The sequence below is a fragment of the Equus quagga genome, chromosome 19 (genome assembly GCF_021613505.1).
Source record: "Equus quagga isolate Etosha38 chromosome 19, UCLA_HA_Equagga_1.0, whole genome shotgun sequence".
Classification (NCBI taxonomy): domain Eukaryota; kingdom Metazoa; phylum Chordata; class Mammalia; order Perissodactyla; family Equidae; genus Equus; species Equus quagga.
In genome coordinates, this window is record NC_060285.1 from 39206678 (window position 1) to 39231244 (window position 24567).

General features: G+C 36.1%; 1 protein-coding gene across 1 annotated transcript in view; it reads right to left on the reverse strand.

Annotated features, from left to right (window-relative positions):
- The window catches only part of SYT1 (synaptotagmin 1), a 520201-nt gene that overhangs the window by 121395 nt on the left and 374239 nt on the right, over positions 1-24567 (reverse strand). The window contains exons 5-8 of the mRNA XM_046646394.1: positions 21934-22118; positions 15879-16001; positions 11987-12154; positions 8781-8948 (exon numbers count right to left, since the gene is read on the reverse strand). Coding sequence (XP_046502350.1) covers positions 8781-8948; positions 11987-12154; positions 15879-16001; positions 21934-22118 — 644 coding nt within the window. The remainder of the gene's footprint in view (positions 1-8780; positions 8949-11986; positions 12155-15878; positions 16002-21933; positions 22119-24567) is intronic.

Consider the following 24567-nt stretch of genomic DNA (forward strand, 5'->3'; position numbering starts at 1 on the left):
AAGCCTTACCCTGGATTGCCCTTTGTGATCTCTTTTCACACCCCACAGTCTCTCGTACATGGAGTCTAAGCTCAAATATCCTCCCTTTCACCAAAACCATGTTTGACAGTGTCTTCTGAACTCTTACTCTGTCTCAGTCTCCTTACAAAAGTAAGGATCTAAGTCTAGTGGTCAGAGCAATGCTTTTTCAGCTGGCAAAGAAATCAGGGCTCTGATCAGTGTTTTCAATAATAAAAATTACTAGTATTTATTGAGAGTTTATTAGGTGCCAGGTATTGTTCTAAGTGCTTTACGTGAATCATCTCATTTAGAGTGTATCACAACTCATGGAGATGAGTAATATTAACCCCATTTTACAGAAGGGGGAAGTAACCAGCCCAAGGACACACCAGTGGAGTCATGGTTGGATCCATAAAGGTTGAGGTGAGGGCCAGAGCTTTAATCTACTTGCAGTAGTGTCTCACCATTAAGTCATGTTTGACTAAACTTAGTGGGTCTATCTTCTTCACCACTGTATCTCTATAAACTAGTATAGTCCTTGACTCATGAAAGAGGTTAATAAATATATGCTGAAAAAATGAAGGAATAAAATTATTTATTTTTAATATTTAAGGCCTCTTGTTTATAATTGAAAAGAATTTTAGCCATGTTTAACACAAGTAAGTTTGCGTGTGTATGTGTGTTCCCTCTCTCTTTCATCCTTTAACTATTGAAGCTCTTTTATCAGCAAGTCCTCATTCTTCTCCTTTATTCTGTAGTACAAATAGGATGACTCATTGCCGACATTTCATCTAATTGCAGAGTAACAGATTGTAATGGATTAAAGATTTCACAATGCAAACATTTGGCCTGCTCAAAGTGAGGTAGGAGTAAGACAGAAGGTAAAAACATTTAATTTGAAGCATTCACAAACAAGATAATAATAATAAAAATGGTCCAAAACATATGATGAACTCACCAGAAAAGATTACACTGTAAAAGATCCAACTGTGTGGAAGATGGAAGACACGACAGAACAAGATATTCTCCTGCATTGATCACATTGCTTACCACTCAAAATCCTTTTCACTATTTCAATAATAAGAAAACCAGATGGAGGCAAGAATGCTCTTGTCTGTATCATTTTTCTCATTCTACTTTTGTTTTCTATTTGTTCTCATTTCAACTCCCACTCTTCACTTTCTGCTCTGCCAATCCATATTCATGAAATCCATGTTTCCAAGCCACCTTGCTCTGCCTTATTTAAAATTCAATTGAAAACTCTCACTCCTTTTAGTCTTTGAATAAAAAGAAACACTAACACCTACATTAGTATCTATCAAAACAATTAAATTTCCTTGGCACTTATGTATCAGAATTTATATCTCCCAATGATGATTTTTCCCATAGTGACCTGTTGAGAGATCATGTAATGATGCTGCTAATGCTCAAAACATTTTGGTCAGAGTTAGAATATAAGTCTCACAAGGATATCTACCTCATTACTTTGCCACAGTAACTAAAACTCTTTACTCAATTTGATCATCAACTCATAGTCCATACTTCACCTTAAATAGTTTATGGCCATTTCAATAAAATTTACCTTTTAAAGCCAAAGGCAAGCCACTACCAAGGACAGAGAAAAGCACACATTGTACACTGAGAGAGACTTTTGGAGGGGGAGCTGGAATTAAAAATATTTTGGGGTACATATAAGCAATGCAACTAGAACAATAAAAGATGACTTCCTAGGGGCTGGCCCCGTGGCCGAGTGGTTAAGTTCACGCACTCCGCTGCAGGCGGCCCAGCGTTTCGTTGGTTCGAATCCTGGGTGCGGACATGGCACTGCTCATCAAACCACGCTGAGGCAGTGTCCCATATGCCACAAGTGGGAGGACACACAACGAAGAATATACAACTATGTACCAGGGGGCTTTGGGGAGAAAAAGGAAAAAAATAAAATCTTTAAAAAAAAAATGACTTCCTTGAAGGTGATATGACTCACGATGCATGTTTGTTAAAGAAAATTTTCATTTAATTCTAATTTGTCCAACAAGTTAACTTAAATATTTAAGTACTTTGGATATTCTAGGCACAGTACCAGACACAGGGGATAAAAAGGTACACAACATAGACCACATCCTTGCATTCACTAAGCGTCAGTCAAGTAAGTGGCAATATGGCAGAGTAGAGGACAAATGCTTTTGGGAGTCAGAGTGACCTGGGTCTAAATCTTTGTTCTGTTGCTTGTTCTTTGGGTGGCACTGGGCCAGTTACATTTTCTAATGTGAAAAATAAGGACATGAAGAGTTACCCCACAGGACTGCTCCGAGGATTACATGAGGTAATGTGAGAAAGGCAGAGTAGAGTGCTTGGCACAGGGGCGGGTCTAGCTTTCATATTCCAACTCTTGTCCTTGGGAAGAACAAGTTTCACAGGCTTTGCTTAGTGTCTGCATCTGGAGTCATCAGTCTGAGATTTAAGGGACAAACTGTCACTACACTACCTCATTCAATCTTATTTCTCAGGGTATCTGTTCAAGCTTTCATTCCACTCTTACCTGGGCCTGTCATTGGCGGTCTTAGCTCCGTAAACTTGCTCTTGATGATCTCTTTCCTAACATCTGGAAGGCAGTCTCACTTTCTTTCTGCCTATTTAAATTTTACTCAGTTTTAAAGACTAGTTCGCTTTTTTTCAATTCTTCCATGCAGCCTCCCTATCCACTCTTTTTTTTTGTTTAAAAACGTACGGTACATTTTAATTTATACTTCTTGTTTGGCTCTCTGTGGAGCTTCTTTTGTTATTACTTTGCATTATGAGATTTTGCTACTAATATTAACCATTTCCTGTATGTGAATCTTAACCTTCCATTTTATACACTTTGCAGTGCTAATTTCACAGATATTCGATATATGTTTTGAGTGAATAGATGGGAATTTGTATTCTATTTAATGAAGTTTTTTTAAATGGAAAACAAAATCCCTTTGCCTTCATTAAATTCATCATCACTCATGAGTGAATAATAACATGTTTGTACTAATGAGTTCCCTTGAATTTCAGAGCTTTATCCGGGGCAGGAATTCATGCTGAGTATTTAGGAAATATTATCAATAAGAAACAAAAATGCCATAGCTATTTACTGGTGGGTTTTTTTTTTGCTATGCTACATACATTTATAATGTATTATAACATTTGAAAGGGAAAATATATATGTGGACTTTAACCAGTTGCAAATTGTCAAAACAAACTGACCAAATGTTAAGATTCCGAAAAACAAACCAAAACTGAGAAAAACTGGTTTACAACAATTGTTTTTTGGGTTTTTTTTGGGGGGGGTATTTAAATTGGATTTACAGCTATGCTTTGGGGCTAAAAGACTAGAGACACTGTATAAAGACCACGGTGAAATGGAAAGAGTGTGGGCTGCGGACTTGTGTTTGAATGTTCGCTCTGGCGTTGGATGTGTGAACTTGGACGAGTTACTTGGATTTTCCTGGGCTTCGGGTTTGTTCCCCGCTCATTTTGTTAAACAGATTTAATAATGCCAATTTTGAAGAATGTTGTGAGAATTATTTTGGTTGGCACCCAGTGGACTCTCAGTAAATGTAGCTTTTATTATTATTATTTGTGTTTATAGCTTAGTTAGAGAAGTTGAAGTAGCTTTGACGAAAATTAATTTTGGAAACAGGGGAGCTGGGCTGGGAGCACAGGCCTTTGGGCAGTTATAGCTGTGAAGGGGAGGGTGATGCCGTAGGGTAACTATCACAATGGGGGCACAATGAAGGTCATCAAACGGCGTTTTGAAAATGCCCAGGATCTCTCCCCCCACACTTAATTCTTTAAGTTAGAGTCTAAATTTATATCACTTTTTCTAGGGGATTCACAATAAAAAAAAGTGATATCAAATTCTCATTTAGAAACTCAGTGAAATGAGACTTTGGTTTCATCCCTTTGTACCTGAAAAGTCTTTTTAAGCAGAAAGGCGATCACATTACAGCCCTATGCACTAGAGGGATATTTCAAGTTGTTTGCTTTTTCCTATGATGTTCTTAGAAACCACGTCATGAAGCAGACAATACTTATTATGCATAAAAGTACAGTTATAATTGGTGATTGAAATTCTGACCGAAGACTCACAATAAAGTAATCCATAGCTATGGCCAAAGACATTTCAAAAAATCAAATCCAACTCTACTTCTGTAATAGTTTAAAGGGAAATCACTAAGTTTCAAGTCCCACAAAATGCACACAAGACACTAAGTACACTGATATATGTCGTGGTCTTAATACATTAGAAAACAATTCAATATCACTACATCATATCTGTTATGTTATAAATTTGACTAGCAATAAATATTCTAAATATGATAAACTTAGATTTTGTTCATGTTCTTTGAATTCTCCTTGGAACTGATTCTTTCCTATTTCCCTCTGGGTAAATTTCCATGTTGCAAGCCATAGACTTACATCATAGCTTTAACTAAATCTGAACTTTAAATAAAAGTTAAATTAAGCTAAGTCACAAGCTCTCTGTGCATCATGGAAACAGGATGAAAAGAGGGTTACAGAAAGGAAAGAGATACTGAATAAACCTTTACAAAAAAAAAGTGAGAGCAAAACTATCACCATTTTCATGACCATCAACAAAAACAACAGCAACAATGATTTTGCTGAGCATCTATATCGCCTCTCTTTTTAAGGCGCAGACCAAAAAAACCAAACAGGAAGTAAAGCATTTTCATGATTTGGGGCTAAGATATTTTGTTGATGGTCTTTCAGAATACTTTAGTCTTCATTTGTAAAACGGGAACACAATTGCTATTATTAAAATGGACTTTAAAAAGGGAGTTCTGAAACATCTCTCATGGTAAAAGAAACACCTCTCCCCATTCACTCATTCAAAAATATTTTTGCACACCTACTGTGTGCTTGCCTCTGTGATCAAACTTGGTTTCACAGTGGGGCAGAATAGATATGGCCACTGCTGGGATGCACTGACAGTCTAGTGGGGAAGAGAGACAATGAACAAGTTACAAAAATACAAATAAGGATACTTTCCTAGAATGCTATGGATCAAAAGGAGTGTCTTTGTTACATTTCTCTACCGTGATAGATTGTGAGCGACAAGGAAGTTTCTTATTGACAACCACGTTTAAAGTTCAGTTTAACCTTTTATAAGGATCTCCATTCAGGGCATTGATTTGCTGTGCAGACATTCTTGAAGGGCGCGAGTTACCATCTGACTGCTAAGTGTACTTAGAAACAGCGCCATTTCTTTCATGATCCTTGTACAAAAAAGGTGCTATAGGAATTATGACTAACCTACTCCAGAGAAGTATCAAGTAATTGACCATTGGGAGCTAAAACACTTTTGTCATTTGATTGAATATGTATTCTCCAAATGCTTTTCTGTGAAGTAAACGTTTTTCTAATTAGGCTTAAAAATGTGAAATTTTCTTGCAAAATTGATTTTCTATTAAGGCACTAAAGTAGTTTCTCTTCCCTTCTGCCTGGGTACTAATTAAATTATGTCCCAACTTGTTTTAATTCAGCAATCAATTTTTTTTCCATTTGCACTGGATTACAGAATCTCATTTAAAAATCACTCTTTAATGAATTCTGTACAAAGCAGAGGTGACAGACTTATTCTCTAATGGAGACAAAACAGTACTGGTCAAGTTATGAGACAGATTTGCTCAAAAAAAAAAAGGACTCGTATTCTGATGGTTTCTATTTCTTATGCTGTTTTTAGAGATAAGTAGTAGTGGAAGGCATTGGGATGAAAAATAAATTAGGAACAAAATGCTCAAATAAAAAGAGTCTAAATGCTTTGAAGACGTACTTGATGCTGGGGTGCAGGACTAAGACAATTTCTAAAACGATCATCAATAAAATTTATCCCAAAAAATGGAGTCACAGCTATTGTATACTTGAAGTAATTAAGTGAAAACATTAAATGAATGCATTATTCTTAAAGTCTGAAGGTCTTAAAGTTTCAGGTTTGACTTGTGGAGGGCATGAATAAATATTTTTGAATGATTAAAAGGAAGAAAATCTCAAAAATCCAGCACAGACAGCCTGAAGTTATGCATACCAGAAGCCTTTTGCAAATAGAAGAATTGTATATTCTGATTATAGAGGATAACTTTTGAGGCCTTATACTGAAAAGGGGAAAATTAAGAAAAGAGTTTTATGTGTAACCATTTGTCGACTCAGAGGATATACATTTCTGTTTTAAAGAAACAAAAGGAAGATAAAGGTTTAGCTGTTTGCCAGGTCAAATTCCATTTTCATCTGATGGGAGGTGAGGAGGTGGAAGGGAAAAGAATGGTCAGTCTTGCAACATAAAAAAAAAAAAAATAGCTAGTGAACCTAAACCAGTAAGGTGACTTTGAATGTGTTAGAGAAACATTATCAAGTCAGAGCGGAAACCCCACCATCGATGTTTTCCCCAGGGGCTAGAATCTAACAGTGGGAACCGCATGCTTGTTAGGGCTCTTCCTGGCACAGCTTCTTTCTTCAACACCCCCTATGTTTTAAAAGTGTGTTTAGAAACTTCCAGATAAGGCTCCTTCCCATTTTTTCCCCTAAATTGCATGCGTTTTAATTGGTCACTAAAATAACACATAATCCTATAAGTTACATAATTGCTTCATCATCTTATGACTTTTACATTTTTAACTTTCTGGCCACAAAGTCCTTCCCCATTCTATCAACATCGCAAGGTTGGAGCTCAGTGGGTTGGATTCAACCCGTTAAAATGCAAGTGTCTATGCCAACAGACTTCTCCGAGTGGTGGTTCCTGCCTACATTCCAAAGCTGTTTCGTAAATCCTTTTTTCTCACTTTCTTTAGTGTCTTTCACTTGCTTGACATTAAAAATAACATTTAACACTGTCAGACAAAAGCAAACTAAAATCATGAACAAAATTGCTCATGCAAAGTGGAAAAACAATTTATTTAAAATTGTGAGAATTAAAGCCAATCTAAGACTTCAATTTATTCACACAACTATAATTTTCTGCAGTTAATGGACAGTAGCATGAAAAGACAGAGCACCGATCAGTGAGAATTCTTCAGATATAAAATGTAATTGGAGTCTCATTTCATTTATTATGAGAAAGTTTATACCTGGTCTAGTCATCCAGAGATACTCTGTAAGCTAGACATCTGTTTTATGAGGTTTCCTATATCACGTTAAAGGGAAATAGTCACTCAGCTGAAAACAAAAACGGAGGTGAGCCGTGTAAGCCAACCACTGGGCAGGTGGGCATTGTGAAGCACAAACAGAGCATATTCTGATATTCAGCCAACAAGCCAACCAAAACCCAGTGAATTAATAAAAACCAATCAGTCAATAAACACTTATTATGGGTCCACTTTGCCCCCCAGCTGCAAGGAATTTAAACAAAGCCAAACATCTCAATAAAATGAAAGAATTCAATGAAACAGATTACTACTTTGTTAAATGATAAGAAACATTATGATTGAATGGTTGAATGTTTGTCTTTTCATATAGATGTTTGATTTAATGTTGATATTAGTTTACTCATAGGGAAGAACTACTAATAAAAATCATAAAATTTAAAAACTCAATATTATCCTTGGGCTGTTCTTGAAAATCCACAGTAGCGCTAAATTTATCTTAATATCCAAGAATCTAATTTTGACTAACTTATTTGGTTATGTACACTTCCTTCCAAAAAGAAAGCAAAGCTTAACTCAAATGATTTTGACTCCTTTGGTACAACCAGATAATAGTTTTAGAGCACCAGTAAAATTCAATTTCAGCATAGCGATCAACAAACGTGTTCTAAAACCTCACTTCAGGATATTGGTCCCAGAAAACCTTAGGCTGAGAGGATTCCCAGGTGACAGGCTCGCCTGAGTTTCTCTGAAGGCTTGGGTCACTCTGATCTCTCTGGTGGCCCCAAAGTGACCACATCTTATGGGATCCTAGGGATCCTAAATGACAGAGGCTGTTGGCAATCCGTTGCGTAGTTATAAACGCATGTGAAGATCCAGAAAATGGCTGGAAAAGGAATTGCTTTAGGAATTTAGAGAAGCTAAGAGTTGTTTTCTTTTCTAGTATCAGCCAGTTGAGACATTCGCACAGAAAAATGCTAGTGCCAGGCAGGTGTAGCATAATCAAATAGCATTGATTATTATGTTATTTAAATTCACTAAGGATATTGAACGTCTCTTTTTAAATCGCAGTAAAGTCCTGGGCTAAACTGTTAAAACTGGGAAAAACAATGTGAAGAGTACTATAAAAATGTGAGTCATTTATAACATGGATTTAATATCAGCCTTTGTGTATTATATTTGATGTTTCACCCATCATGCTCTGATATTGTCAGGAGAAACGATGAACGGTCTGTGATATGCAAAAATAATCAAGGAAAAAGTACCTTTTTATTTCTATTTAATAGCTACACAACTTATCTAGAAAACACAAAATTATTGTGAAAAAATTCAAAGAATAAGATAATTTTTCACTGTACTTTTAAACAAGTAGGTGTGTGTGGCATACAAACAGATTGTGTGTGTATGTGTGTGTGTGTGTGTCCAGGGAGTTGTCTATAGGTCTGGTACACAAATCTTTCTCTCTTCTTTCAAATAACACCCAGAATACCTGTATACTTTTTAACGAGTTATGCAATCTGCTGACCCTATTCTGCCAGCTGTGAGCAGCTGGAGGCCCACATCACCCTTTGTAAAGAGCATCTCTCAAAGGTTATTATGTGAGTAGCAACTGGCGAGTGCAGCTTGTCATATTAGAAATGCTAATGTTTCTCTTACCTCTTCCTTCTCGGCACTTTGCAGATCACGCCACTCCTCAGTTACATGACCGAAATCCACTGTATTCATGGGGACTTTAAATTCGCCAATGATGTCATGCTTGGAGAAACGATCAAAATCATATACAGCCATCACCAGGGTTTTGCCACCCAGTTCCGAGTATGGCACCTAAATAAAAAGAGATGAGGATAAAACATCTGGTCACAAAAGTGCTTAGAAACATGTTCCTTGTTTAGTGTCTAATTTTAATATTTATGTTGGATAAACAGAACAGGGAGATAATTGTGCTTTTGCTTTTTCTTAAATTGAATCATTTGACTAACCGCTTCAGGTTTAAATTACTTGCGAGAAGATGGAGAATTACTATAGTAATTTACCACTTTATCCCAAAGTTCTAGAAGCTGTTAGTATTATTAATAATGGATCCTACTAGTAGTCATACTATACACACTTTAAGATTAATACAAGAATAAACCAAGCAAATTTGACCATATAAATTTTTTTTTGTAGAACATTTTGTTGTTATTGTTGTTATAAGTTACATTGTGAGAGTATAACTTGCTCAGGGGTAGATAACTTGTTTCAAAAGTTGTATTAAATCTTTCAAGCCATTTGGAAGCCATGGTTTACTGAAGCAATGATTTATTAAAAGGCATGGTAAGGAGTCAGAGACGATTTACATGAAATTCACGAAGCGCCTCATGTACTCCCTAAAATAATTTACTGATTGACAAGAACTGACTAGAAAATTGATGTTTTGAATATCAAGAGTGCATTATAATACAGAGCTTCAAGTTCATTCTTAGGTACGACACTCTTTAGGATGAGTGGTGGCAAAAGGCCAAGAGCTGATGAATTCTCCAGCTGTTCGAATATGTCTGGGACAGATGCTATGGGCTGGGATGTTTCTTAGCGACATTTTTAATATTCAGGAAAGGCAGTGCAATCCAAGTAAGCTACACTTCAGTAACCGGGTAGAAATGCCTAATTAAGAAATTGTTTAGACTTGTATTGAAGGTTTGATCAATTTTCACACACTTCCTATTATTTTATCAGTGTAAATGGTTGTCTTATGCTCCAGCAAACATTTCTCAATTAACTCTGTATATTAAGAAGGGAATGAGAAGAAAGAATATTTGACCACATCATACAATAAATTTTAGTTTTTCCAAAGAGTTTCTCTTTTGTTATTTATTTGTCATCTATTTGGAATCTAATTAAAATATTACAATTAAAAACTAGGCACAGTACTTTTTCCATTTTAGAAGAAAAAAAAATAAACCCTTCCAAAGAGCTGAATTTCAAAGGGAGACACAAGAAATTTTAGAGTAGGGATAAACTCTTGAATATTTAATCTTATTTCTGAAATCTCTCTAGATTTTTTGGAGATTGTATTGAGATAGCATCAGCCAAAAACCTGGGCTTGGGGTCAGATAGGCCCACGCCTGGGGCAAGTGAATATACCTCAACTTTTTTATCTATCAAATAGTGATGATGATAATAGTGTCTATTTCACAGGGCGGTTTGAGGCTGAGTGAATATATTTAAGAAACTTAGCACAGGCTTGGCACACAGTAGACACTTAGCTTTCATTCCTGTGTCATATTTCCTATTGACATTTCAAGATGCATAATCTATGTTGTCTGTCTACTGGGTAAAGCAACCAATTCTCTAGAAACAGTGGCATTTTTCTTAAATGTATCAAAATATATTGTACTTTGGATTGATTTATGGTTTGATCAACTTCCTTGAAATAAAATAAAACCTGATAACATTTTGTAGGCAATTTCAATAATTATACTTCTTCAAGTCACAGAAATTAATAAAATTACTGGTAATAATTTGTTTTTAAAAATAGCATACAGGTAGCTCAAAACAAAATTAATGCCCCCACAATATTATTTCAAATAATTTAAGAATCTGCTTACTAAATTATTGTTAGAGATGGCTGACCTAAATTAAGATTAATACATAGTCAAATAAAATGATTGTGATTACCATTTGCAATATTTTTTTAGTTTTATTTTCGTTTTATGTTCTGTGGTATATTAATCATACTGACTAGCTCTTCATAAGCTAAGTATTTCCTGAATGTTCTTACTGCTGGGTATAGAACTGAGTATTAACCATTTCGGTATAGAAAACATAGATTTTAAACAAGATTTTGACAATACATTAGAGACTTTTGTCTTAAAACTCGAAAGTTTCAGAGTGAATAGAGACACTGCTCCTTTACAAAATTGAAAACAAGCGTTGAGAAAATGACCCCTGCCCTCAGTATCATTCATTTCTTTCATAAATATTTGTTCACAGGAGCATATGCTGTTGCTAAGGCTGGCTGACGGACGGGTGATTTTGAACTAGCCTACTGGCATATTCACAGACATTTCATTTTTCAGAAATGTACTGCTTTAAGTAACGCATTAAAAAAAATTTCACATATTAAAGATATGCACCCAAAGAACTGGTTTTATGCATGGCTTCAAGAGAAGAGCTAGAGCACTTCACGTGCAGAGAAGCCTTTGACCTGCAGAGCATGTTTTCTTGTCGAGTTATTACATGGCCAGAATCCCTCTTTGCTATTGCTTGTCAACCAAGGTGTCTCACCAAGATGAAGAGCATCAAGCACGAGGCTAGAGTAAAGGAAAAATGCTAGAAATGCAGAAGAGCTATGTTCACATTCTTTTTACGGATAGATTAAGAGGAATGGCTTTAGAGTGCTCAGTTTGCCCCGTGAACACAGAACTTTGCAACGAGAGTAGTATCTATTTGTACTGTTTAAACGATAGAACATAGCTTACATTATTTTGTGATTGCAACAGAGTTTAGCTATTTTCAGGAACTCTGAAACTTAGGAAGATAATTTCATTATTCCTTTGGCTTTATTTGGGGGCGGGGGGCGGGGGAGAGGTTCCAGCCCACTGGGACGCTTGAAGCCGACCTCACTTTTTAGATGTGAATATGACATCGTAGTCCTACTCCAGTCTGCAGTCCACTCTGAGATGGCCGAGCTGAATCCTACTTTGACCAAATCTCAGGGCAATAAAGAATCCTCACTGGGCTGAAGACAAGAATTTTAAATATTCAGAATAGAATTATTTGTGAGGCTCTGCACAAGCAGTCACGTGCGTGTCCATGGGTGTGTCAGGGTGAGATTGGTCTTGAAAACAAAAGAGGACAAGTTACTCGTAAGTACAAAAAAATACCTTGAAAGTAAATTGCTCATTGAAGACAGGATTAAGGGTCTTTCGGTGGACTTTTGTCTCAAACTTCTTCTTTTTATCGGGCAGCAGGAACACTTTCACGTAGGGATCGGACGTGCCCCCCATGTCTAAGGCGGGCAGCTCGGCAGCCTGGATGATCCCCACCAGCAGCTGAAATGAACGACAGAGTACAGCAAACGCAAATGTTAGTGGACACTTTGAAAAAGATTGATTTGTTCACGATGCTGCATGTTGTGATTCTCTCTCTTCCTCCTTGCATTTAATAAACGCTTATTGTGTTACGAATCTGAATGCAGAAGGCAAATGAAGCAAGTTATATAGACTTCAGAAACCCAATTACGACAGATGCAGGCTCTGGGAAGCCTGGTTTGAAGCACAAGGAGGCTTTTAAAAGGTTGCTGATTACAGTTAAATATGGAATTCATATTTGCAAAAGGGTTGCAATCAAGTAACTTTCCAGTTGCTAAAAGCCCTTGAGCATTATTTTTCTTTCCAGGGCATGATTTGTAAGTGGAAATAAATTGTTAAACAATCACAAGTCTGTAATTATAAAGTAGGAAATTTTTATTTTGAACCAGAGCTTCAGAGCAGCTAAATAGAAATTTCTTACAAGTTGGGTAGCATATTGAGATTAAAAATAGGATCTTCAAGTTTTTATCATATTGACCTTTACTTGTGTGTTGGCTACTGTTTCTTTTAACTTACAGTAAAATGACTATTATATCTTAAATTCTGTGTTTAAATATAGGACACAGAGTCAAAGAAATATAGTTTCAGCTTCATATAAAGGAAAGGGAGATTACAGATATGGTTTTTAATGTTAAATGACTAAGTTTCTGATTTTCTTTTTTTCAAATACAGCAGAAATCTCTGCATTTCTTCAAGATGGTTTTCTCGGTGATACATTGCTATGTCTTATTATGCATGTGAGTGTATGCTGGCATTTTTAATGCTTTTGAAAGAAAACAAAAGGTGAGAGTGGACTATTCTGGATGCCCTGTCATCAGACATTTTGTGTCAACAGACTGGTTTAGATCCATATGGGAGACAAAAGTAGACTCATTGTTATTCAAGGTGTATACTATCCGGTAAATGCAGTCACATCATAGCTTTTCACATCAGGGCCTTAAATTTGAGTCTATGACTTTTTAACCAATAGAGTGGAAAAGCAATTCACCTCCTTAAAGAAAAGTCACATCCATTTTCTGTAAAACTAATGCACCATGTTTGTAAGTGCATTTTGGCTAGTTGGTTCAAATTTTTTTTTTTGGTGAGGAAGATTGGCCCTGAGCTAACATCTGTGCCAATCCTCCTCTACTTTGTATATGGAATGCCACCACAACGTGGCTTGTGAGCAGTGTGTAGGTCTGCGCCCAGGATCTGAGCCCGCAAATCCTGGGCTGCCAAAGCAGAGTGGGTGAACTTAACCACTATGCCACTGGGCTGGCCCCTAGGTGGTTCAATTTTTAACATGGACCAATACCCTGAATGATTGTTGTTTCCATTTTAATGCTTCAATATCCTGTGGCATCATCATACAACAGTAGAAATAAGAGTGGCGGATTGTAGGTAAACAAAACACAGACAGATGGTCAAAGAATAGCTAAAAGGACATCAGATTATAAAGACGTGATTAGTAGAGCAAACAGTTGGTCTGTTGGTTTGGTTTGCCAAGTTGGTATCTGGAATTTGCCTTTAGATAGCAATGTGCATAAGCAAGATTCTATCTTCTCCTTCCCTGTTTTTGCAATAAATTTTCTTTTGGGCAGAGAAAGCACTGGCGATACATCCTGAACTCTTTACAACTAGATCAGGGGTGGAGTTCCTTCTTACAACCCCTTTCTCTGACCTGCCTGACAGTGAGTATCGCGCTTCTCTCCCCCGTGAAAGCCTCTCAGCCAGAGGACTTTAGGGTCGTCTCTTCGTTTTGGTAAGCAAACATGTATATTTGATCACAACCTTATCTATGAAGGTCCTCACACTTTATCTCCCATGACTCATAGAAATCATTTTATAAATCAGATGAGCTGACAGCATTTGCAAAAATCAATGCATAATATTACACAAAATTTCATCAGGTAGAATATTCTAGATCCTCAGAATGAAACACCTTTTTAATTTGATGTTTGCTAGAAAGGAAACAGTAAACAGACTCTCAATATATTTGAGTAAGAAAAAAATTCAGTGCTGCTATTTTCTTAAAAATACTACTTTATAAAATGATATAGTTCTCAACGCCAACTTAGAAGTTATGAGTAAGCAAGATGAGACACCACTAGATTTCTACCAGAAAATAGGAAAGTAGAATAAATTAGTAGAAAAATACTGCACACATATATAAAGGAAGGTGAAATTTCAGGAAAAAATTTTATGTTAGGATAACGTAGGTTGACCTTAGACTTCCCTAGAATATATAAATAATAGGAAGTTTTGCTCTCAACCAAGTCCTGATGATCAAAATTTGGTAGAAGTGATAGAAATGACCTCGAATGCCCTATTTAATTAATTATAAATGGTATACTTATGAATCTGTGTAAATCCATACCTATAAAGCTGTATCCATAGCCAATATACAGCTTTCTAGAATGTTTTATGAAATAACTAGCTAGGGCTCTAATGAAGCTGATCAAACAAAATTATTTTTAATATGACAGAGCATATCAATACATTCTTCGTGAGGAACCCTCTGGAAACTTCAAAAAGTGAAGACATTATTGGAACTGTCAATTCCTAAATAAAACTCAGAATTTCTGCAGTTGCTTAGAGCTCTCACAGCCTTACTGCCTTTGGAGGTTAGTCGTCAGAGCTGAGCATCGGTGTTTGATTTATTTATTGCTCATTCCTCATCAAACTGGAAATAATTCACACAGGCTTTAGAGTAACTGTATTTACATTTATCAGTTCATCCTCACCCAAGAAGATGAGTGAAGCTAAACAAACTGGAGAGATTTAAAACTCCCCTCTTGGGAGGAGGGCTATGCCCTGAGGATTCTTGAGAGTCTGATCTCTAACTCAGCCGATTCCACTATTCTTACCTAACTTTTTAATTTCTTAAACGATTCAGAAGGTAAAGGGGCATCTTCATCAATGTCATGGAATCTAGAAGGTCTTTTTATGTAAAGAGATTTTTAACAGTTATCTTTGAGCTACCTCTCTAACAGGCAGTCAATAAAAAGCGTTCATAATTGTCATTAATCTAGGTGGCGCCTCATGGCTTTTTGAGAAATTGAAGCAGGAACGTGTTTTCTTTCCTCCTTTAGTGCCTTTTCACTTTGTGGACAGCAGCCATGGCACTAGAAAGCAAGTTGCTAGTCTTTCTACTTTTCTAGAACTGCTGTCTCGTTAGTACTAGGAACGTCATCAAGCATCAAGCGAGTACTTAAGGCATTCCTGCCTTTGAAATTGATGGGCTACATCGAGTTTCCATCTTTGATTCCTTCTCAAACTGTTACAGTATGTTTCAAAGCTTTGGCTTGAATGGTGACCTAACTCAAATGCGCCTTCCCCTGTTTGGATTCAAATCCATGAAGCCCAAGGAAGACAGTTCTAGCTCAGCCCGAGGAACCTGTGGGGCTGGCCTGGGGCTAGGAGCTTTCAGAATCAGACTGACTGCTTCGGGTTAATTTGTATTCTGCCTGCCTGCTCTAAGTGCCATAAATTGCTGTAATCGGTTGAATACTGTGAATTCTAATTACCGGAAGTTAAATTAGCAAGTAGGGGACCGCCTGCACTTAGAAATTATTTCATCAATAGCTTTGATAATTGCATTTTCCCCTCGCAGCAAGTGAAATGTTTTAAGAAGTATGTTGCTTCAGTTTCTACTTGGTAATTTCAGAAAATGTAATGGAATTAGAAGACATTTTTCCCCTCGGACCTGGTTATTCTGGAAATCATAATCCAGTGAATATTGAAGTTTTCCCAATTTTTCCTCTTCTTTGGGTTCTTCTTTTTCTTCCCCATCGGTCAGTCCAGTTTCAGCATCATCATCCTTCAGGGCCTATGAGTAGGGAAATGGATGATATGTGAATTCAAGTGAATTTTCATCAAAACCCTGATTAAGCTGGGACTGTGGTTATACTTCCAAGCTGTTAGAAGCAAGCACTAAGATGCTGGAAATTTCAGTTTGTCTGACACACATTCACATTTGCTGCTTACATATTTTTTAAATTCCATTTGTGCACGGAATTTTTTTCCCCAATCAGCAAGCAACATGGAAGCAATGGAAGAAGCCCCTCAGTATACTGCAGGCAAAAAATGTAAAGTTGTTGCAAAGAACATGTCAACTCGGTATTATATTTGGCTCTGATAAAACTGCTTCTTTCAGAATATGATAAACATGCTGTTGATCAGACCAGATTTCACATTCATGTAGTTGAAAGAGATCTAAGCATCATGTAAAACATTATTGTTACATGCATGGAGTAATTTATATGAAATGCATGGCCTTTTCTTGCTTGTTTCCTATGAAAAAGATAGTTGAGTAAGCGGTTCTCAGAAAATTTTAATTTCCTATGTTTTATATATACGTTTACAATGGTTATGGAAAAAGAGAAAAAAACATGCCACCAGCAAATGCATGTTTAAAGAAAAATCGACTCCCCTTCCACTGTTAAGTTTACCACTTTATTTTCATAACAGCTCCACAGAAAGCTAGGCTGAATTAAATTGATTTATGTGTCTATTTGATATCAAAAGATAAGAAGAGTTATGTTTGCAATTTGGTGAAAATCAAATTGGTATAAAAATTCATTTTGCATTCACGAACAAAAATCATGATACTGAAATCTCAAAACTCAATTTGGAACAACTGAATATTCTTTATAACCTAAAACTTAAGTGCAATATAAATTAAAATTCTAGAAAGCTCATTATTTCATAAAATACAATCAAATGCTCCTCTGTTTTAAAAATAAAAATATATAATGTATTTTCCTAGCAAGTGCAAAAATTTTGCTAAAAAATCCAAGATATTAAAGATTATAAATATTAGAAGCTTTATGTCTAAGGATGTGCATTCTTGTTGCTTTAAATAATTAGGAAAAAATAATTAGAAATCTATATATAGTTATTATTAAAAATTAGAAATGATAAAATGTTACATTTCCCTGACCACTAGGAAGGTAAAAAAATTTAAAAATCTTTATATTAACCATTTGTATTCTTTCTTCTGGGGACTGCCAGTATAAATCTTTTGCAAATTTTTCTCTTGTGCTATCTCTTGTTGATTTGTAGAGACTCTTTGTATTTTAGTGGTCTCAGCCTTTCCGTTATTGTAGATACCAAATATTCTCTCCTAGTTTTTGATTATGGCATTTTCATTGCCTTTCTTGTGTATATGTGTGTGTGTTACTGTAAAATTTCACAGAAATCAGGATAAGACATACGAGTGGTCAACTGCTTTATATCTCTGACAAAATAAAGGAATCTTAACTCTTGTCACTAATCAAATTAAATCTCAGAATTCATGTAGAACTCAAAGGCAAGAAGTGTACTCAGGCTCAGAAAGGCTCCGAGTCATCAGACTATGGCTCCACCACCCCAGCACCCCCTCCTCCCAGACCCGTGGTCCTTCCTTCTCTGCTGAGGGAAAGCTTTTCTCCTCACTCATAGGTGTACACAGAGACCCTCCGTGGTGCTTCAAAATGGCACCCTCAGTGCTGGAATTGACAAGATTTTCTAATTTGGCTCTACCCGGCTAACTCAAATTTGAACCTAAAAAACTGAGACTTGGTGGCATCATATTAATAGAACTCATTCGAGTGGGAAGATCATCTAAACAGAACTGAGCTGCAGTCAGAGATGCCTCCCCTTTTTTGCTTCTTGAAAATTTTCAGGAGCCTATAATGCGTTTGGAAAATTGAAAATTACCGTTATTACATCTGTGTAGAAACCTTTCAAATCTGGTTAGCCATACGTCATTTAATTTTGGAAAGTTTTATTTATACTTGGATGTTTCCTTGAAGAGTAAAATGTTGATTTACTGAGAGCCAAAGGTATGAAACAACATGATTATTAAAAATTTATATTAATCTTCTAACTTGGGCGGGGTGGTCACTAAAGGGACCATGGTAGCTAAGTGACAAGAAAAGACTACTGAGTTTAATTAGAGGACTGGAGACAGTGAAAGCAGGTTGTCCCTTCAAAACTTTAGCTGTGTGTAAGTCTTGAACTCTGTCATAGATCTGCTTGGAAAATTGCAGCTTAGCTAACTTGCCTCCTTGTAAGATTTCAATTTACATAAAATAATATCAAACTATTTAATGCATATTTCTGTCTGAAAAATCTTCATGTGACTCTATCATAATAATACAAAATTTCACGGATTTAAAATGCTTTTTCAAAGGTCTCTTTCAGAACTGACAATTTACATATCGTGTTTCAGCCCAGTGCAATTTGAAATAGCTGCGATATTAAAACTCCTTCTCCTCAAGTGGTTTTGCCCTAATAAAAGGTGCAGGACCAGCTCTGCAATTATTCTGCATGAAATAGGCCTAAATTTTTGATAATTTCTCAGTGCCACTGTTCATCAGTGAAATGATTAAGTCTATTCTTGTCCCAAAGGCTGAGCTTAAGCAAGACATTTTCTGTACCAACATATTAAATTCAAACCTGTTAAATCAGTAGCTATTATAATATCTTGAGAGCAACAGCCCCTCCCGCATCAGAACAAAAGACAGAGGAAAAAAAGCTTGTAAACCCAGCAGTTCTGAGAGTTTGGTAAATTGCAGCAGAAAAAGCTGTGCTGGGAACATCAGACCTTGTTTTAAATTTCAAAGATTTAGTGCACGTGCTTCTGGCTTGCTGCGACATTCAGAAGGTGCTTGGTTTACAACCATCAGAAGGAGCGTTTGTTCATTCTAAGTTAAATTTTTCAGATTTGGATTTGATAAGACACTAAAATACCATGAGAGACCAACTTTTCTTTCTGTGCCCATCACTTAAAAACTCGAGCTTTCTAATACTTTTCTATTTAACCAGTTAGTAATGTTTGAAGTGAGAAGCCTTTATCTTTAAAAAAAAAAAAAAAAACCAATTTAGTTCAGCCTCTTGATGTGTGTCAGAATGGAACACTCTCCGCTGTGGAGCCCCAGCTGCCAGGCCACTAAATGTACCCGAGCGCTGACCAGGGGTGTCTAAGAGCAGAGGAAACCTACCGCCAGGGACAGTCCAGAACAGTCATGAGACACAACACAGATAGGGAGGACATAGAAGGAAGAAATAAAAATTAAAATATCCACACACATTAGTGAAAACCATGGAGAAATGACCTTTCCAGACCTATGACTTTGCAAGTTGATCTTGTCCCTCCGAATTCTTAGTGTTCTCAAGTTTTAAGGCATTAAAAAAACCTTAAGTATATTTCTGATGCTGTGTAAATACACTACCTATAGTTACCTTCTGTTGTCATTGCAGAATATTTTAAAATTCTTCCTTAGTTATGAAACCTTACCATAGAGACATGTAGCCGTAAACATTGAAATTTGAATTTCTGTGAGTTCTTATACGGATTGAAATAATAAAAACTTATTGATGGCCCTAGAGCCTATGTATCTTAAGAAATCATATCTAAAATGCCTCTCACATCTGTCCTGTTTTAAATGAGAGAGGCATATACATCTTTACTGTCTTCCCCATATGCACATTAATATTCTGTTTAAAATATTCTGAAAATAAAATTATTGAAGAATAATTTTACTTTGTGTTTATGCTGTTTTGAATTTGGGTGATTGGATGATCACCATGTGACACAGCATCTTAAAGTCTGTACATTCGATTTTACTGCTTCATCCTTCCTTTTCATAAAATGATAGAACCCATTATTAGCTATTTCTGTCTGCCTTAAAAAGTATCAGAAGCTACTATTGTATAACCGTTTACCAATGGGGCCTATCTTCACTTGTCCAAATTATATTTCATTCTGTACATTTAATTGTTCATAAAACAAGACCTGTAAAAATCCAAAATAGAAAATGTGATCTACTTAAAATGATTAAAAACATCTTTTTGAGTAGTTGAAATCCTAAATGCTATGTTGTAACAGTAGATTGCTATAAACTAGTACTGACTTCCTAGTATTTTCCTGTTTAGGCCACTTTCTCTTCCCTTCCCATCCAAAGGAATAGGTGATCAATGAAAAGTTAACCACCATCAGTTCTCTGTTTTTACTGCGTTTGAGATCTTGGTCATTTATCCAGGTCATAACGGGAGTAATAAACATCACTACCATGCTATAAGTTACAATCTTACATCATATAGAACAAATTCCACAAAGAAAAGTACAGATTTCTTATGCTAGGAAGAAACGCTATGGTTATCATTTAACATCATTTGGTGCTTTTAACTGTTAATTCTAGGATACAGGAAAACCACATTTGAATTTTATTATAGCTAGGAAAGTGATAGTTTCGTATTTTCAAATTATTGCATCACAGATACAGCTGAAATTCATGTAAAAATCTCTCAATCTATGTCTATCTAGGAGATTCTTTCTACACTTATTCAAATCTGTTAAGGAAATCTGTATCCAATCCTGCTTGCTATGGAAATGTTGAAATAAAGCAAGACATGACTTAAAATTTCAGTTTCTATGTAACAAATTAACCAAAGAAGAGAAAAAAACCTTATTAGGCATCTGTGGTTGAATATTTGTGTGTGGGCTTCTGAAACTTTCAGAAAAATGTAACCCTTATTACTCTGAGCTCAGGACAAAGCTCTCTGAGCATGAGCACAGGCATAATATCCATTCTACGGCTCTGAAACCAAACCAAAGTGCAGCAAGTGAAGAATGAGGCTTTGTGAAATTGTTGTCAGTAGACATCGTGTCCCTGAGAAAAGTGTTTGAAACTCCAGCTGGGAGAGGGGTTAGGGTTCTGAGTGTGTGGTTAACTGGGTCTATGCAAATGTACTAAAATGCCTTCCTTGACTAAATTGTTCTTAAGGAGATTTACATATTTAAGAGTTCAATTAATAGTAATTAATACTATAAAAAGAATTTATAAAACTGCCTATGTATGTTGCTACTTGGGAATAAGTAGAACTTTTGAATTGTTTGAAGAGCAATAGTGACAACTGACAATGTTATTTCTATGAACAATCTTTATGTTTTTTAATATGAATTAAATGTTCTTTATAAATATTCAATATGAATATGATTTCAAGAAATAAGTGGAGGCATTTAATCATTATAATTCTTGATAGTAAACTTCATTCTGAACCAAATCATCCAATTAATTTAGTAAAAATAGACAACAATGTAAAGGACATCCAAATAACTTCCTTAGGCTTGGGAAGATAACCCAGCCAGATGGATTTCATAACCTACCTTATGCTTTTAATTGTCCCTAGGTGAGGAAATAAGAATTTTGCCTTAAAGATTCTGCCGTGTTCTTTAGGAGCAGCTCATACTTCTCTTCCTTTCCCTGTATAACTCATTATTCCTGAGCACCAACTACTGAGCTGGATGGATATGTAGGAATGCTGGCTTTCATCATGTGTGATGAACAGCTATAAAACTCCGTTATTTAACATGATTACGAACGGTGATAATGTTAGAAAGTTGCCCTGCACAAGAGGGGGAACATTCAGATACTTTTTATTCAATTTCTCTAACTCTAAACACAATTTAGAGTGGCTAAAGAAATGTAATGAAAATATTCATGTATCCTTCCAACATGCTGGCCCTATCAAGATGGCCCTGATGGTCATGGATGCCTTTTTCTGGTTTCTATGCTTGGGAGACTGGAAAGTCCTACCAAATGTTTCCACTGCACTTTGGGACATCGAGTAATGACTGAAAGGATTTCAAATCATCTCTACAATAATGACATGTGTCCAGAAGTTGTTTTTTTCTATACTTATCTGGCATAAAATCATTATATTTTAATTTTCAATAAAATATTCTAAGAAGGAATATGGAATGAATACATTACCTGATCTTTCATGGTCTTCCCTAAGTCTTTCACATCTTTCATGTTAATGGCATTCTTCCCTCCCTTTTCCTTTCCCTTCTTCTTGTTTTTCTTTTTGAACAAGCATTTCTTACAGATACAAAAGCAGCAGGTCAGGACTAAAAGGACTGCAACTATGGCTATGGCAATTAAGGCCCACGGTGGCACTGAAAGAAAAAAAAGGTGCACAGAACATTAGTAATAAAACACTTCTAGATGCAAAACCTTTCAATCCACCCAACTCAATAAAGACACTCACTTGCTCATCTGTATTTATTGAGGGCCTGTGGTGCTCTGGGAACACTGTTTGGCCTTCAGTTATCCATGTTTCCTCTGCCTACAGTGTTGTTTCTATCTTCTCCACTTTGTCCTTCCAGATACGTCAAATGTCATCTCCTCACTACAGCCTTCCCTGCCCCTCCAAGCTAGATTTCCATTAGTCCATTGCTTGTTCATTCAGAGCCTAGCTCTGGAGTTGGACCTTTGAGTTTAAACCCTGGCTCCGCCATTCACTAGTGGTGCGACCTTGGGCAAGTTATCTAAGCTCTGTCTGCCTCAGGGTCCTCAGGGTCCTCAGGGTCCTCATCCCCAAAGAACAGGTAAATTGGTAGGTACCTCCTAGTCTTTTGAAGATTGAAATAAGATGCAGTGCCCGGCAAATGTTAAAAAGTTAATAAATATTAGCTGCTATTACTCATCTAATCAAATCAAATGCTAGGGGTTCTATTAATATGTTCTGGGCATAATCAAATGAACAGAAATTAATCAAATTAATCAAATGAACAGAAAAATATAATATCATAGTGGTAGTGAAATATAATATCTAGTGACAAATATAATATCATAGTGACAAATATAATGTCAAAGTCAGTCATAGGGTCATTCGCCCACTCAGGGTCTCAGGAGGCAGGGCAGTGGTGAGATATTCAGTGGCTCTAAAACCTGGCTTGGATTCCGGCTTGGCCACTTTCAGGCTGTGGGACTCTGGCTAGATTGCATAACTGTTCTGAGTGTGTTTCCTTCTCTACAAAGTGAACATGATAGTGGTACCTAGTTCATCGCCTTTGAAGATTAAAGGGTATCTGAAAAGTTTGGGATGACATCCAGAGCAGAGCAAGAACTGAATTTTAGCTATTGCTTTATATTCAAGGCATAGGGCTAAGGATTGTGGGTAATGCAGAGAGCTCAGAGTGTATGTGGGAACATAAAGATGCACACCAATAAATATACAAAGAATGAGATGAATACACTGAGAGGAGATCAGTGGATATGCTAGGGCAATTGGGAGGAGAAAGAGATGATTGCTAGATAAGAGGAGAGGCTTCAGAATTACAGGCTTTGTTTAAAATAATAAAGCACATATAAGTATACTCAAACAAACATTTTTCTATTACAGTTGTCCATCTACTAACAGCTAATCTATTTTCTTATTTGGCACCCCCTACACATGTACATATAAAACACAGGGGCTTGTGGAAACATTTAGGGTTTCCCTTTGCCTGGAAAGGAATTATTTAACTATTGAGATTAATCAGAAGAAGTAATTTGACTTGCCTGTTGCAATCAAAGACATTGGGTACTAAAATGGTAAGAAAAAGTGTTGTTTTCTTCTAGCTCCATAAACATCATTAGTACCAGTGATTGCTGAACACAACTTAGGAGTACTTTGGTGAAGCAGAAACACTTAAAAATTAACCTCTCTTCAAAACTGAGAAAACTCTCCATGTTTGCTCTCCTTGCATTTGGCTTCAGTGTAGAATACTTACCATGCATGTTATTCTAGCTTATAATTGACTACTAGATGTTAACCTAAGGACATTTAAAATCACAACTTCTGAAATTGTCTTGTCAGCCAAAGAAATATTTCTATGAAGGTTATGGATAAGCACACACCCAAAGACATGTTTTCTTATAGTTCTCTAGTCTCGTTAAACAATCATATTTTTTTTAAAAAGTAAATTAAAGCAACCAGTGATGTCATTCACAATACCTCATTTAAAAGCTTCTACCTCTTTTGATCTGGTTAAAACCCTGCCATGCACGAAGGACAGAGCCTACATGTTCATTGCTGGCAAGACAGTATTAATAATGAGCCTTCACTGTGAACCTCGTGAATCATTCTTCTAGTTGGACTCGTGTGAAAGTCTCTCAGAGAGCTACAGAAGAGTCTCTTAAATTACACAGGATAAGACAGAAATCAGTTGACAACTTGACAAAAAGAAAATAGACAGTGAAAGCACTGGAACATTATTTAATTAAAAGGAGTTAAAGAGATAAGAACATAGAATTACAGGAAGAAATTTGAAATAGTGCAACTTGAAGGTAAATTACAACCGCTAAATATTTTGTGACTTTTATTTTTTAAAGCTCTGCTGTCTTCTAGATTTGCTTTCAGTTGATCTTCTGAATAGCTTTATTTTAACTTTGAGTATGCTGTATTGAATACATGAAATTAACAAAATTTTCCCACAATTTACTGGAATTTTTTAGATACAGAAAAAAAAAACACCCTTAATGTTATCATTTTGTGTACCCATATGAAAACTTGACTGAATAGTTAATTATAATATAAACTGCAATTTTTAATTAAATGGAGTTACTTGAATTGAATGCTCA